The sequence below is a fragment of the Gymnogyps californianus genome, chromosome 1, assembly GCF_018139145.2.
Source record: "Gymnogyps californianus isolate 813 chromosome 1, ASM1813914v2, whole genome shotgun sequence".
Lineage (NCBI taxonomy): Eukaryota > Metazoa > Chordata > Aves > Accipitriformes > Cathartidae > Gymnogyps > Gymnogyps californianus.
This window is the reverse complement of record NC_059471.1, coordinates 140,828,809-140,845,281: the sequence shown is the minus strand read 5'-3', so window position 1 is coordinate 140,845,281 and position 16,473 is coordinate 140,828,809. Positions and strand designations below refer to the sequence as shown.

Below are 16,473 nucleotides of genomic sequence, written 5' to 3'. Positions count from 1 at the left end.
TAAATGAGATTATTATAAATTCACCTTTCAGTTTCTTTTTTATTTCCTCTCTCTTCTTTCTTTCCCAGCAGACAGGAAGTGTGAATGAAATGGCTCTAGAGCCAAATGTGATCCTTATCTGCCCTTGGGATAACTTACTGAGGGTTTTAAAGTCAGATGGTGAGAAAAATTTTCACTAATGTTTAAGAAGCCTCCTGAAAGCCTGACTAAATCTATGAAAAAAGAAAGAGGAGAATCATTAGAAGGCATATACCAAAGACTGGATGAAAAAGCAATAGTACTTTACTCCCGAATGATATTTTTCAACTGAAGCTCATAAAGAGCTCTGCTACAATACTGTTACTGACACTGAATAGTACGCTTCCCCTCAAGGAGTCCTGTTTATTTTCACCAAGTATCTACCAGGTGGGTGCAGGATGGGGTACAAGTTGAAGGTTTTGGTTCTAGCAGCTGTAGTCGGTGGGAGTGGAACCAGATTTCGTTGTAGTCCAGGTACCTGTGAAAGTACTTTGAATCAAAATATATCTCAACGTGAGCTAAGAGTGGCAAGATCCGATTAGGTGAAGAGTGGCAGAACTGCTTCCTGATTAATCAAGCAGCTAACGCTTCTTCGAGGCATTTATTCATGAAAACGTTGAACACTTTCATTTCATAATTCAGCTGGACTTCTGTTGAGCGTATATGTGAGCTGGTGCTTTACGGCTGTCCCGAATGCTTTCCTCAATTTGGGCCTAATAGGGCTGTATATCACTTTACACTGAGGCATGGCAGGTGTCTTACAGGTATGTGTTTTTAATATATAAATAAAAGTGAAGAAAAGGATAAAAATCCATGTTTGGAAGGAGGCAGAATATGCCATCAAGTGCTTTGTTGCATTGATGGGATTCTCAAAGTTTATGCTTGTGTGTCATGTTCCTGAAAACTAATCTGGTAGGCAGTGTGCAAGGTTGTTTTTTTGGTTTGGTTTGGTTTTTGTTGTTTGTTTTTTTGTGTGTGGGTACTGTGTAATTTTAATTGACCCTCTGAGAGAATGGAAGAGTTCTTTATCCTGGCCCTGAATTCTTTCCAGGGTTTGGCATCTAAGCAGCTTCTAAAAAAAAAAAATAAAGCAAGCTGGCTTAGTAATACTAATTCCGGCTGTTTCATATGGCATTTATTGATTATGGCCAACAGCTAAGACAAAGACAGCACATCAGTCTAAAGAAATAATGTTTTTCTTGCCAACCACGTTGGTAAAGCGAGTGTGTTACGTAGCATTTCTGGTGACGTAAGCTGTGTGTCCATGTCCTTGGAAAGGGTATAAATGTTGTTCAAGAAAAACTAGGGATTTATTTAAAAGGTTAAATTTCAAATTATAGCAATTAGAGAAGAGCCTCACCTGACAACCTTATTTACTTCTGATCCTTGCATTAATGAGTAATTTGTATGTTCTTCTCCTCTGCTATATGGCCTTGCTGTTTTCCACAGCTGACTTACGGTATCCTTGTCCCCTTGCTTTTTTCTCAAACTCTGCACTCTTATGTTTATACACTGCTTATTAAATATTTATTAAACATATCAAAGGGAATATTGTTGGAAGGTGCATAATATGATAAGTTGCTGGGTGCACAGGCTTCTGTTTCAGGTCACCTGAAGTGCTTGAGTGCCTGAAAACCTACCAGTTGTTTTTTAACCCTGCTGCATTCTTTGATTTAATAAAAAAACATTGTTTCCTTCTGTGCCTTGCTTAAATTCAGACCTTCCTGTCGCTTCTGTTGTAGCAGTACTTGAGCCTGTAACAGCACTATAGACTGTAGCAACACTAAAGACTACTTCAACGTGTAAGTAATATAAAATTTCTATATGTTTTCCATGTTTGTGACACTCCATGCTGACAGAGAAGAATAATGAATAAACAATGTCGTCTTGTTAGATGTTAGCATAGGTTTAAGTAAGTGTGTATACAACGGATGCATTCATATCTTTAGATTTGTGTAGTGATTAGCATATGTATGTTTGAAAGTTCAGAAAGATCTGGATACCAGTGTTTTTAAGTACATCTGAAGAGCCTTCGAGTTGTGTTTCATGGAGATTAATGGGCTAATATGCATTATTCCTGCAATATGTTACCAGTGTTAGATTTCTTAAGTGGGAAATAGGATTTATTATTTTCCAGATGTTAGAAATTTTGATTCTTTCATAAGATGACAATTTGTGCCTGTTTGGGGGTGCAGTTAAAGAGAGAAAGGTAATAAAGCAGGTGCAATGACAGCAAGTAGTTTTACATGACAGTAGGGAATTGGCAAGATTTCTTTTGAAGTTGACTTTCGTTAAAGTATGGAAAAGGTCTGATGGCAGAATCCAGTTAATAATGATAAGTCATCGTTTCAGCTACCATTCTACTGCTATTGCTTCATTTCTTTTTCTATAATCTTTTACCTGAGAACTGCTCTGTAACATGCATGAATATAGACAAATACCTTTGGATAAGGTGATGAAGTCTTCAGGGTAGAAGCCTTTATAATGGGGCAATGGTTCCACAATTATTATTACCAAATATACATGCAAGCAGATCAGCCAGCAATAAAAGTTTGATCCAGATCATGCAGTGATGCACAATCCCATTTCTGTCAATTTAGTCAAAGTATATTGAGGCAGCAAAAAAGCGTAAATCCTTGTTTATGTCAGCCTCAGGAGGACAGGAGATACTTGATGCCACATAAATCTTTCTGATAAAAAAGTTAACCTGCCAAAATTGTTTGAACAAATTTGAATTCATAGAGTTCGTTTATGCTGTGTCATTTCTTTCTTTCATGTGACCTGTTTTTCTGATCCAGTACAGGGAACTTGAAAGTCACGCTTAATATATCATTGAACCATGACACGAGATGCTTCTCATGCAGATTTTAGCTAGTCTTTTTGGAGTTAGTTTTCTGTATGCTGTACCAGGTAAGAAAATTACACCTCTAAAAGAGGTGTAATCCTAACTTTAGGATTGGGTCGGGTTTTTTCCCAGCCTTTACAATTTAGTAATTTTAGTAAATTTCTGCCTTTTCCTCCCTTTTCCTCTTCTATTTCTTTTTCTTCCTCTAGTTCCCATTACTCCATAATCTTGGCTGACAAATTTATATTTTATTCTGCAGTTTTGCACATACAAGAATTCTTTGTGCTCTTCCACAAGCATTACCTATCACAAAATTTTGCTCACAAAAACCAGCAAAATGAAGTGTGTATGAGTTGCTAGTGAGTTTTAGTTTTGGTGGCAAGATGAGCTAGAAACATTTTAACACACTCTTTACAATTTTAACATCAAGAAAACAGTTGAGGCTCTTGAAATGTAAAACTGTTTTTCAGTTTTTGTTCAGTTGTAATTCCAAAGCATCTATAGAAATCTAGCATGGGATTTGATTTTAAAAATTCAGATTCTGAGGATGGAATGTGCTGATGTGAATAGAGGGGAAATTTGAGGTGGACTGAATATGGAAGAAAGTTGGGTTCAAGGTTAGATTTGAAGTGGCTGGTGGTGCTGCTTGATTATATTGCTAGTATCGAACATGTGAACTATTTTGGGCCCTCCTAAGCCCCTTGGCACGAGTAGATCAACGACTGAATTCTCATCTGAAACACTTACTAGACTGCTTTGGCAGTTTCATGGACATTGTGCATTGAACTCTTGTAGTAAAACACTACCAGGCTTTACAGTACTAAATTTCCTGCCTTGCACAGTAAGTTATGATAACTTACAAATTGGCCAGGTGGAAAACGTTTAATACTTGTGAATTAGTTTCGGGCAAACCGACAACTAACTGGGTCTTCAGTGTACTGGTTAAGAAACAATCCAGTGCAAATGGAGAAACAGTGGAATGGTAGGTGCTGTTATTGTCATTTAACTTGATTTTGAATTGAGATTTATAACTAAACATGGGCTGTATGTTCACCATATAAAATGGCTTTTGGAACTCACCTCCGGTGCTTTACAGTACTATTTCAATTTGGTGCAGCTCAGAGGTGGGAGGGGTGATGGTAAGCCTGCGCATTGCTACATCTTGACAAGAACTGGAAACATTGGCTTGTGTTGCATAAATATAAGAATAATATTAATTTATTTTAAAAGCCCTAATTTATTCCAGCCAGAGGAATCCCCAGTGAATAATTATGCAATTAAAAAAACCCCTTTTTATCATAATACACCAACCCTTTGTCCAGTAACTTGTCAGATTAATTTAATGAAAAAACACAGTCTTAAAAATATACTTGTCTGAAATTGAATGTGTGTAATCCCTTGAGATGGAAGTGCTAGTTAAACATGAGTTCAGCCCAACATAATTCTGCCACATTAGTGTGTATTACAGTATATTAATTTAGAGAGCAAGTTCCATAGATGACTGATCATTAATGTTTATTATGATTACATTATAGTAATCTTTGTTTAGTCAATAAACATTTACACTGAATCAAAAAATGGTGGTGTAGTGTGTCATATTGCAGCCACTTATCCATGTTCAGATAATTTTGTCCTAATAATACAGCAAGCACACATGGCTTTCTGTTAATTGGTTATACATTAGGCACTTTTTTTTCCCATGTGCTTGCACTGTGCCAGATGAATGAGTGGATGTGATAAGAAAATAGCTGCACTGTTTCAGACAACAAAAGAGTATTTCCAAAACCTCTTTGTTAGTAATGGGTAGAAATAATCCCTTTAGTCCTTTCAGAACTGGGAATGGCTGATACATGCAGATATTTATATGTAGTAGGGAAACAGTTTTTATTTCACTCTGACATGCTTAATTCTTCCCATAAATAGATTTTTTGACTCCTTCCAGCAGAGAAGGTATGGCAGGGTCGGGGGAAGAGACTATGCTTAAATATTTCATGGTCAATGAAATGGCAGTGCATCACTGGTTTCCCAGTAGAGGAGGAAAACTAGTGATGGGCAGTGTAGTAGAACTTGTAGGTTCAAAGTATAACCTGCTCCAGTCCTGCAACAGAGGTGATCACAAGCATTATAGAGGCAGGCAAGTTGTAATATGCTTTGAGGTTGGACATAGTATATAACTGTGGGAAAATGTTTTATTAGGTGAGTGAGGTCTGCATGGCAGCCTGAAGTCCAGAGTCAGCTCTCAGATGAAAGACAAAAGTGGACAGAGTTGGGTTTATGCATCCCACAGGCATTGTTCGTGGCCCAGGGCAGCCTGTAAAGGACATCCCAAACCGCAACACAGACCCTGCCGCAGGAAGGGTGTGATTGTGCTGCTCTAGGCAGTAACCCTGTACTTCGTATCTCTTTCCCACTCCAGCATCTGTACTATTTTAGGTAATTATGTTCTAAATTTTCTTATATACAAACGTGTGTATGTTAAAAACAAACAAACAACCCCCCAAAAAAACCCTAATGAATACATTGTTCTCCCCCAAGGTTTTTTCTGAGAGGAAAAATAATTCTGTCCAACAAAAACTAAACTTCTCTTTTCAGGACTGTGCTACATGGTGTTTACCATCCTCCCTGCCGAGAATTCACTTTATTGCATAGTGTAGCAAATGTTGCTTTATCTATTTTATATACAGTGGATGTTTGCTTTAAATGAATGCAGTGCTAGTTAAAAATGACCCAGTTGATGACATCAGAAACTGAAGTCTGATTTATCATCAGAACAAGTACAATATAGCATGTAGGCACCTCCTCCCCTCCTTTCAACATTAATAAATTTTTGTTCTAAACAAGGTTTGTACCAACGGGGGTTAAGAGGATGCTTCAAATTTACATTTATTGTCTTTGATAAAAATGCTGACTCTTTCTGTTAAGTTACTGGTCTATCTTTGCTGCTATACATCCATGTGGTGAACATAGAGTTTGCTTTGTATTCACACTGAATTCACGCTGGTGACTCGGTGATGAAGATTGTTTGTGTACCAGCTTATTGAGCTATCAAGCTTCACCAAACACTGTATCACAAATGAAAACTGTTGCTTAGAAAATTACAGTTCTAGTTGCCAGTATAATTGTAAGTACTAAGGGAATACAAACAAATACATTTGCTCATTCAGTCAGGTTTCATCATTAACAGTTTAAGCAGAAAAAGTATAGTGGGATGAATTCTTAAGCCTTAATAGTTTAGGAAGTTGTACAAATAAAAGAAGATCTGCCTGCAAGTTTCAGACAGAATTCTGTTCTAACAAATATCAGAGTAGCAGTAAGAAATGTAGTGGACTGAAGAAACACCTTTTCTGCAGTTATTGGACTTTTCATTCCCTTTGTTCCTGGAGGGTCTGCAACCTTGGAGGCTCATTTATTCACGTGCAGCCTGAGAGCTCGCAGTCTGATTGTGCCAGGGAGTGGGAGAGATGAGAAGAGAGAGCGCTTCAGGCACTTGGACATCAGCAAAGCAGAGGGTTGTGTTAACCAGCAGATTTGGTGGTGGTTGCAGGTGAAAAATTATGCACAGAGGAACTAAGCCAAGCTGAAGGAACTAGGGAGAAGGTGGAAAACAAAAGAGTCGTGGTGGAAGGGAAAACAAAGAGATGAACAAAGGGGAAGGCCAGACAGAAAGAAGGAGAAAGGAAGAACTTGGTGGATGGGAAGACAGGAAAACAAAGTGAGAGGAGTTAAAGGAGGAAAAAAGAGCCGCTTGAACGGACGCAAAGTAGTACAACTAAAAACACGGTCATGGAGGGAACGGCAAGTAGCAGGTCACTGATTCCCCCTCCTTATTCATGTTGCTAGCGAGGATCAGGTTTACCAGAGAGTTGGCATTTGGCTGAACAGAAGACAGGATTATCCCATCCTATCTCGAAGCGGGAGTATTAAAAGAGTGTAAGCGCACAAAGCCAGGGGCGAGTCGCCAGCAAAAATTGCCATCAAAACCAGCGTCCCTGGACCGAAGAGCAGTAATGCCTGGGAGTAAGGAGGTAGGGTTTGGGGTGCAGGCTCTGTAGGGAAGTCACGCACTGGGGGGGGGAGGACCACAGAAGTGCCAAACACCCATAGCATGCTGTCCACAGTAATTGCTCTGCCAAGTTGAGACACCAGCCAGGATTTCTGCATGGCGCTAGGCTATGCCCAGTCCCTCTGCCATGGAGAGTTATTTTTTCGTGGCTCAAATTTGCAATGTGGATGTGCTCGGAGTGGCCCAGGCGTTGGAGGAGCAAAGCCACATTTCCGTGTGGCTTCAAAACTCCAAGGAAACAAAGCAATTCAGGTGTTTGGGGGGTTGGGTAATTAAAGAATAATGCTTTAGTATTATCCAGGAGTAAATACTGAAAAAACCCAGCTGCATGAGCATGGGCTTTTTTTCCAAGTTTAGGACAATATATACCATCACCAAGTAAACACTGTTCTCTTATTTTCCAAGTGCTGAATGGATGAGCCTAGTAGAAAATTGCTTTCAGAGAAATCAGTGCTGTTTGATCAGTGTGTAACTTGGTATGATAGAGCACAGAGACTCGTGACGGGGAGACTGTATTCCTTTCTTTGTGATTTTCAAAGCTGTGTCTCAATCCATCGCAGGAATTAACCTTTGTGTGTGCTCCTTCTCTGATCATTATATGAAAAGAAGCTCAAAATCCCCCAAACTAATGTGATATAGAAAGGATAAAGTCTTTGTTTGGATTCTTTTTAAGGCCATATGCATTTGGTTTTTATTTTTACTCTTCCATTTTAACATAATATTTTTCATCTTAGCCTTAAAACCAGATAAGTTCTTACATTATTTCTGCGACAGAGTAGCGATGCTACAACACAATGTTATTTTGTATGGAGATGGGTAGCTTTAACCATTATAAATTCTTTACTGTTTTTGTTAATTCTGAAAGAACAGAGGTGTCAAGTTAACATGTAAGAACCCAAATCATGTTAAAATTTATGCACAAGGTAAATGCTGAACAGTTGCAGGAATATTTCTGATATTTTGCTTTAAATTTTAGCATGACATTTTTGTGTGTTAAGTGATATGGAAATCAATTTATATAGATGCAATTAAGAATAACAATTATGCTTTTAAAGTTGATTAAAATATCCATACATAGTTGGATAACCCTTTGTAAACTTGCATTGAACTTTTCAAAATAATAATTTTCTAATTGTAAATATTAATTTACCAACCTGTGTATCATCATCCTTCAAATTCTTTATTTTTTTTCAATTTGCTGAATTATTTTTTCCTTTGAAAATGAATTCTTCATGGAAAGTTTGGTTAAAAATGTTTTGACATTGCAGAGAAATGTGGCCAGTTCTAGGAATTTTTGTATATTTATCTTTACTGCACCAAAATCAATGGAACTTATTACAGTAGTAAAATTAATTTGGGATTAGAGCCCAAATGTAAAATTTAATAAAATTAAGGCTGTTTAAATTTTCCTGAATTTCAGGGTTCAATAACCGTTCACATCAATATTGATGTGTGGAAGTAACACTAGAATATTTACTTTTCCAGGCTTCACAGTATTTTTGTTTTGAAAAGGGTATTTCTGTTCTGTGCAAAACTGGAGATGCAGCCGTGCAGCTTTGCTTGCTGCATGCAAAGCCTCATTATGCAGCCGGCATCCTTGCAGAGTACGGGAGTCCAGGCTGTAGGGTGAATCTGTACTGGCTGTCAGTGTGGAAGGAGAAGTCATTGCAGCAAACAGGAGACCCCCTTTATTTTAAGAACGGTTCCATCCATCTGTCTCTCTCTCTCTCTTTTTTTTTTTTTTTTTTTTTTTTTTGCTTACATACTTCCCATTTCTGATCTGGTCAGCATGGTAGGTACAGTTGGGCATTTACATCACACATCTACACATCTCTATCACAGAGTATAGGCCTGACTTTAGGACCCTGTATATTCTCCAAAAGATGCAAGCTGCTGTCAGCTATAACAGAGAGCGTGGCTGTAGGTTATAGGCTCCCTCGTCCTTCATCCCTTGGTGTGTTGGCGGAAGGTACAGCAGCAAACAGGCTGTACACCATCTCCTCCCTACCTGCAGCCTCTCAGTGTGCAGTGGTAGCAGTGCGTTGCCCACTATCATGATGCTAGGAAGGCAAATGAGGCACCAGCTCTCACAGGAGAAGTGGTGGGGTTTTTTTTGCCCAGGGGAAATACAATACCAAATGCATACGGCAGTTTAGGGGAATCTGAGTCCTGTGTGTAAACCTCTACTATCAGTTAGGTTACGCACACGGTATTAACAGTGGCCTGACAGAAAGAGAAGCAAGAGAAAACAGAGGGCAAGAGAATAGAGAGCAAGAGAGGGAAGAGGGTAGCTGGGAAATGTTAGTATGGCACCTACAGGTTTTAAAAAAAACCCAAACCCCTTTATTCTGCCAAGTGAAACTTAGGAGTTTCTATGGTATGATAATTTGTAGAAACTGCAACAAAGAAAGGTTTTTACATATTTTTACCTGTGACGCAGATCTCAACATCAATGTTAAAAAATACTGGTATTTTAAAATGAGCGAGTATCTACGCCGTACATAGGTAGCCTACCCTCACAGCATTTTGCGCAAAATAGGAGGCAGAAGCTGGAAGAACAAGAATAGTTGGCTGGGCATTAGTGCTGCTGCAGCAGGGATCTGGGATCTGGGATGGAGAGCTTGTTGGAGGAAAAGGCTGTGAAGAGATGGTGAGCAGTGAAGGAAAGCTGCCGTCATCTGTACTGCTCGTATTGCATGGGTGTACAGCTGCTGTGCTGTTGAACCAGAGTTTCCTTTTAAAAAGCTAATCCATGCATTGTGTATGTGGAAATATGGTAATCCTCTTGATTTTATTTATTCTGTCATGAAAATTGTTCTAGGTTGTGACAGACCCTCTGAGTAGCAAGGCAGGCTTTTGACATTAGCTGAACTAGCCCCAGATCGGTCCTTAAAATAAGAGGCCCAAAGAACCACAGCCCTGCGTGCTGTCGCTGGCAGTCTTGGTGTCTACTTGCTATGCATGGTCTAGCTGATTTTCACCAACGTATTGCCAACAAAGAATGGTAGGTCAATAAAGAATGTGAAAATAAATGATGTCAAATACCTGAAACCAACTGCTAATGACAAATACGGACTTTGGTTTTGGTAGACATTGTGTAGGAAATACACTGAGGAAAAATACTGTTTAGTGCAGACAACCTATGGGAAGAAAAGGATGATATTTTGAATATGCTTTTCACGAGTACATTATGCACTCAGCTCATGTGTTGCTGTGTTTATAAATTCCATAGCAAAGTTCCTGCGGTATTATAAATAATAAAATAATCTTCTGAAACCACTTTACCTGGTTTTGTAGACGATACCCCTTAGCAAATACTGGGTTTATGCAGAATTCTCATCCTATCAAAATGTAAATTGCAGACTGATGCTACACTGTGAGCTGTGTCACACCTTTTGAAAGTAACAAAGAATATCAGTGGAAGGCAAGAACATCAGGAAAAAAAAATGAAGAGAAACCACACTATTTAAATTTGAAGAAGAACATATCTGACAGCTGAGTGAACAAAAAGAATAGGCATCAAAGACGTCTGCGCCTTGACAAATGTTGGGAGGAATCCCTCGCCTTTGTTTGGACTATCCGTAGATGCAAGTTCATTATCAGGCAGTTCTGTGTACGTGACTGCCTTCATTTTCAGTAAAGTAATGCTCTTTTAGGGATGTCAGTAAGTAATAGCCTCGCCTGCGGAGGGATATAGGATGTGGTATTTTGTAAAATACTTCCAAATTTCTATTATTAATAAAAGGCTTGTAGTTTGGCTCTTTTCGGGGCTTTTTTTTACTGCCTTTTTGGTGAGGTGAGGTGGGGGAAGGCACTAAATCTGACAGTTTACTAGAAACAGTGATACGTGGCATGGAACGCTATTAAGGAGATTATGTTATCTCCTTGGAACAGAGAATGCTGCGGTCAACGGGAAATCAATTTCCGAGGGTGCTACAGTAAATTTGTCTTGTAACTGGAAACTTTCTAATTGCTGCCCCAAGGGAACAGTAAGCTGAAAACCAGGCAGATGGTTTCTTCCCCATTTCCCTTATTCTTTGATTCCATCTAAATTATTTCTAGCTTCCTAGTAACTTTGTGTGTTAAACATTTGCAAATGTTTTAACGCTATCATAGTTGCTCTCACTTGTACAGTAACTTTGCTGTTCAAAAGCCAGATGTTTTTTGGCAGGTTTTGGGAGAGATTTAAATCTGTCCTCTTTATAGTTAGAAGTCATGGCTCAATCTAGTGTTAGCAATTAGTATGAAGGAGAAATTGTTCTTTATTCCATGCTATGCAGCAGGATCGTATCTTTTTTCTTCAAGCAGGGGCTCAAGGAGATGGCTTTTTTCCCCTGTTCCATCAATTCATTGAGACTTTCATTACTCACGTCATCTGAAAAGCATTGTAGTGTCAAAGATATAGCCTAGTTTTTATGACTTATGATTTTATTTATGATTTACGGTTAAAATTCAATAGGATGGAAAGGCCTGGTGTAAATAGGTACTTTAGAAAGAAGGTAGAGCCCAATTTCCTTATAAGAGCTTTGGGAAATATTTAGTTGGGATGAAATCTGTGAAGATCAGATATATTGAACGTTGGCTTTCTTTGTTGTGAAAGGTTGGCTGAATGCAGGTTGTAGTCTATGAAAACTAAATTGAAAAATGAACAGAAAAATAAGGCACAAAGAGCTTACTATGGTCAAGTTCCAGCTTCAAAGAGCAGAAAGGCCTGCTTGAAATACTCGGTGGAGTTGGAGGCTAAGGGGTGTGAATGCAAGTGTGAGCTGTAGGTTGAATTCGGAGCCCCATGAAAACTTCTCAGTATCATTACATTCCTATAAAATGTAAACATTTTGTTTAGGAAAAAAAGTTGGGAGGAAATTGTTCAGATAAGATAGAAAAAGTCAGCTTTCCTTTTTTTGCAACTACACTTTGCTTCAAAAACATTTTAAAATTTTGTTTATTTGAAGTAGGTATTTATGTACCATTTACTCCTGACCATCTCAGGGACACATGATCAGATAATATACCAAGTACTTATGAGCAAACTACATCAATTACTAAACCGTCTACAATACCTGCCACAAATTAGTTGCTAAAAAAAGATGCATTATCACACTAGTTGCTAATTGTTAATTTTAGAAATGTCTAAATACAACTCAGAATAATAATAAACAAATTAATTACTGGTTGGAATATCAATCACTCACACTAGTTGCTAATTGTTAATTTTAGAAATGTCTAAATACAACTCAGAATAATAATAAACAAATTAATTACTGGTTGGAATATCAATCACTAAGTATTTTTTTTGCATCATAATTTAAAAAAAAACAATGGAGTTATCATTTTGAATACCATGTGGTAAAATTAACATGAACTGAAATATATCTGGCTATCCTGGTTTTGGCTAGAATAGAGTTAATTTTCTTCCTAGTAGCTGGTATAGTGCAGTGTTTTGGATTTAGTAGGAAAATAATGTTGATAGCACACTGATGTTTTTAGTTGTTGCTAACTAGTGTTTATACTAAGTCAAGGTTTTTTCAGCTTCTCATGCCCAGCCAGCAAGAAGGCTGGAGGGGCACAAGAAGTTGGGAGGGGACACAGCCAGGACAGCTGACCCAAACTGGCCAAAGGGATATTCCATACCATACGACGTCATGCCCAGTATATAAACTGGGGGGAGTTGGCCGGGAGGGGCAGATCGCTGCTTGGGAACTAACTGGGCATCGGTCGGCGAGTGGTGAGCAATTGCATTGTGCATCACTTGTCTTTTTTGGGTTATATTTCATTCTCTTTTTGTTATCTTTTCATTACTATTATTATTATATTTTATTTTTTATTTCAATTAAAACTGTTCTTCCCTCAGCCTGTGAGTTTTACTTGTTTTCGTTTCTCTTCCCGTGGGAGGTGGGGAGGAGTGAGTGAGCGACTGTGGTGCTTAGGTGCTGGCTGGGGTTAAACCACGACACTGGCCCAGAATTGCTTTCATTTTTTTAAGAAAATTGTTGCTCAGTGAGAAATTGCATAATATTCTCTTTTGAACTTAATGGGACTTTTCCCTGTGTATGTGCTTTTAAATTGAGAGTTTTCTGTAAATGGAGATAATTATTTTCAACAAGAAACAAATAAGACTGTTATAAAATAGTTGGTGTTTGAAAACTTCAAAGTGGTAGAACCATGTTCATATTTTATCTGCAGTGCAGCAAGTTATGGAAATGCATGGTTGCCTTTGATAATTACTATTACATTAGTATCAGATCTGTGAAATGTTTTGAAAATTTATGGAAAACCTTCATTAGCCATCAGAAGCTCTTTTAAATATTATGATGGTTAGCAGGTACTTGTTTCACTGTAGTACTTGGGATTTTTAGTCATATAGTAGGATGCAAATTTGTTTTGCCTGCATAAACTGAAACCCAAAGGATAGACTTTGCATTAGCTGGTTAGAGCCCAGCTCTAGTTCACACACGTACCTGTGGTTGCTCTAATGACTAATCCTTCATCAGGAAAACAGGTAAACATATGCTTATAATTAAATAGACATTTACTTACTCTGTTGATGTACATTTTATTTCTAGAAAATGACTTATATATCCCTTCTCTGGTTAAAAAAAAGATGGTGTCTAGCTTTCAGAATTGTGAATCTGGAATAAACCTACTTAAGCTTTGGGATGTGCAGGGTGGGCAGCAGCAAGCAGGCAAACTGTCTGGTCTTTTTGGTCCAAAATAATTTCCCAGTTTCAGTGTTTTGAAGCAGCAACACAAAATCTAACCTCTTAGCAGAGGAGAACAACATGCTTGTGTATGCTTTTTTTTTTTTCAGCAACCAAGCCATGAATTTGCCTGTTTTCTTTTTATTTAACAAGTTGGATGAAACCAAACTGGTATAAAACAGGGATTTTAAATTAAATTAAAAGGAGAGTTATAAAAGCTCAATTTCTTTCTCACCTCCACACCCGAGTCTGGATTTTTAATTTAAGGGAAGTACTCATTTTGCTTTTTGGAGCAGCTGCTTGGGGAAAGAGACCTTCCAAATCGTATTCTTTGCTCCTGATGCTCACTTTGGGTATGTTACTTAATATTCTGTTTACAAAGCACTCCACAGAGCATTTGACAAAAAGCAGTGATTACACACAGGAACTGCTGTTTTTTCAGTTTTTTATATGTTAATGCTTACTTGAAATTTTCATGAAGCTCTTTCATGTGCAATGTGAGGTATAGAATGTTTCCTGTAATAAAACTTACAGCTGCCATAGAATAAGTGACTTTGGTGTGAGAGTATGGAGTATATACATCATCTTCATCAGAGAAACAAAGTAAAGAAAAAATTAAAGTTTAAGTTGTTTCTGGAAGTGAATTAATCTGCAATTCTGATGTTTATTATTAAAAATGTGTAATATGTAAGTATTTTGAAGAACAACCCCTCTGAAATAAAAACAGGTCAATTTGTTGAAAGTCTTGTTATTATACATAGCTTTTCTTTTTTTGGACCGCTGTTTTAAAATACTTTTGTAATACTCTATGTTGTAAGAAAATAGTGGCCAAATGCCAATAAGCTGGTTCCTCAACAATAATTGGGCAGTAGGATTTCCGGGGTGGGTTTTTTTTTGTTTTCTTTTTGTATCTGTATGGTGGGTAAAATATGGCACACTGTGATGACAGCTACTTTTGTTTATTTTTGTAGGGTTGACCCAAGGACCATTTCATCCTGCAAGAATCAGTTAGCAAGATCTGCATAGAGTTGTTCCTAAGGGGAAACATGTCTGAGATTGACTATGAGAAGTTAGCTGAAATAGGTAAATATCTTTTATTATACTTCAAATGGCATCTGTGTAGAGTTACAGGTGATTTAATAGAGCATCTTCAGTAAGTGAGAGGCTTCACCAACATTTTGTAATACTTCTTGGAGCAATCCAATATGAGTTACAGCTACTGTACTGATGTGTACCCTATTAAAGCCATTAGGGTTGAAGGTTAGTTTAATACATGCAGCTTTTATGAATTATTGGTAGATGTTCCTAGTGCAATTCTAGGCTATTGGAATATCGCCATCATCACATATTGTGGCACAAATGGGAGTCATTACTCCAAACAGCCAAGTACTGAATGAGCATAGAGATTGCTGTACTGTATGTTATCTTCAAAGATGTTAGTCGAGCTGAGCAATATGACCATGGCATTAGGGGCCTCATCATTTTGAAAGATCAATGTTACATTTTTTTCTTCCTTGAGTTTTTGAGGGTGCCAGGCTGAACCCCAGAGCAAGAGTCTTCCAGATCTCTTCCCTGACCGCGCCCCTGCCTCCCCCCCGCCCCCGCCTCAGCCTCCCTTTCCCTGCCCCTCACCTTAGCTCTGATTTCCCCACATCATGACTTTCAGAGGCAGCTGGCTGGCCTTTTTACTCCTAGGGCCTAATTCAAAATCCATTGAAAGCAATTTTCCCCTCAGCCTTGGCAAGCTCTGGATCAGGCCCCTCATGCTGTCTCCCAGCCTGGATTAAACAGCAATAACAGTGTGAGTAGTAACAGGTGATCCTCTGCTATAGCTCATGGAGCAGGACAATAAACTCCTCTATCATTTGCAGGAGAAAAATGGAGTTGAGGTTTCCCTTAGTTTGGAACAATGAATCTTGGTTTTTTTGTGTTTATTACAAAACATCTCTTGAGCTCCAGTCCTCTTGTTCACACATGAAAAAAACAAAAAAAAGGAAAAGAAAAAGAATATACAAAGAACTATCTTACTAGGTTAGGGTTAACTAGCTTTTCAGTAGATGTGATTACTGTTGGGACTTCCTTAGTCCCTGTGAATAAGTGCAGTACAAGTGGGCGTGTGTATTTACTTTGCTTCTCTAGTTCTTTGGCACATCCCAAACCCAGGTAGCTTGATATCTGTACTTTGTTACAAATCCTTACCCCTGCTTTTTGGAAACCTGTCTATTTCTATGCATAGTACAAAATAATTTTTTACAGAAGGAGTTAGCCTCTGCCTCTCTGTACCAAAGGCTGTAGTTAACATATTGGTTGTTTCTGTTGTGTTTAACTTGAATATACATTTCACTTTTAATAAAGCCTGTTAAGTTTCAGTGGATTATGGTAAATGGTTCACAGCTCCTGCTTCACATCCCCACAGACTAGCGTTTTCTATTTCTTTTTTTCTCTCTTCTTTGCAGCTTTTTGTTACTTTAGATGGTTACAGTGCTCAGACGTGAAAAAAACCCCTAATAAACAAAGTAGTGTTTTTCTTGTTCGGAGTTTTAACATGACTTAAATATTTTAAAAAGGAAAAAATGGTGAAATTCATATACTGCATTATGTTTGTGTTATTCTTCCCAGCTCTTGGGACAAAAGCATTCTTTAAAGAATACTTTTCCAGTTAAGGTTAGTGTAGCTTTTTATGTATGATACACTTTTAAAGGGTAGAAGAATACACATTTTGGATATAAGAATAAGAATTTAAACTTTTTTGTGTGTATGAAGAGGACTCAGTGTATTTCTAAAGGCAGATTTTTTTTTTTTCCTATAGGACTGCTGATTTATTTTCTGGGGAGGCTTTAATGTGAATT

At 38.0% G+C, this 16,473-nt stretch overlaps 1 protein-coding gene across 2 annotated transcripts in view; it reads left to right on the top strand.

Annotated features, from left to right (window-relative positions):
- Positions 1-16,473, top strand: part of ARHGAP8 (Rho GTPase activating protein 8) — an 83,738-nt gene that overhangs the window by 8,863 nt on the left and 58,402 nt on the right. For both annotated transcript variants that reach the window (XM_050914936.1, XM_050914937.1), the window contains exon 2: positions 14,596-14,707. In XM_050914936.1, coding sequence (XP_050770893.1) covers positions 14,671-14,707 — 37 coding nt within the window. In that variant the 5' untranslated portion in view covers positions 14,596-14,670. The remainder of the gene's footprint in view (positions 1-14,595; positions 14,708-16,473) is intronic.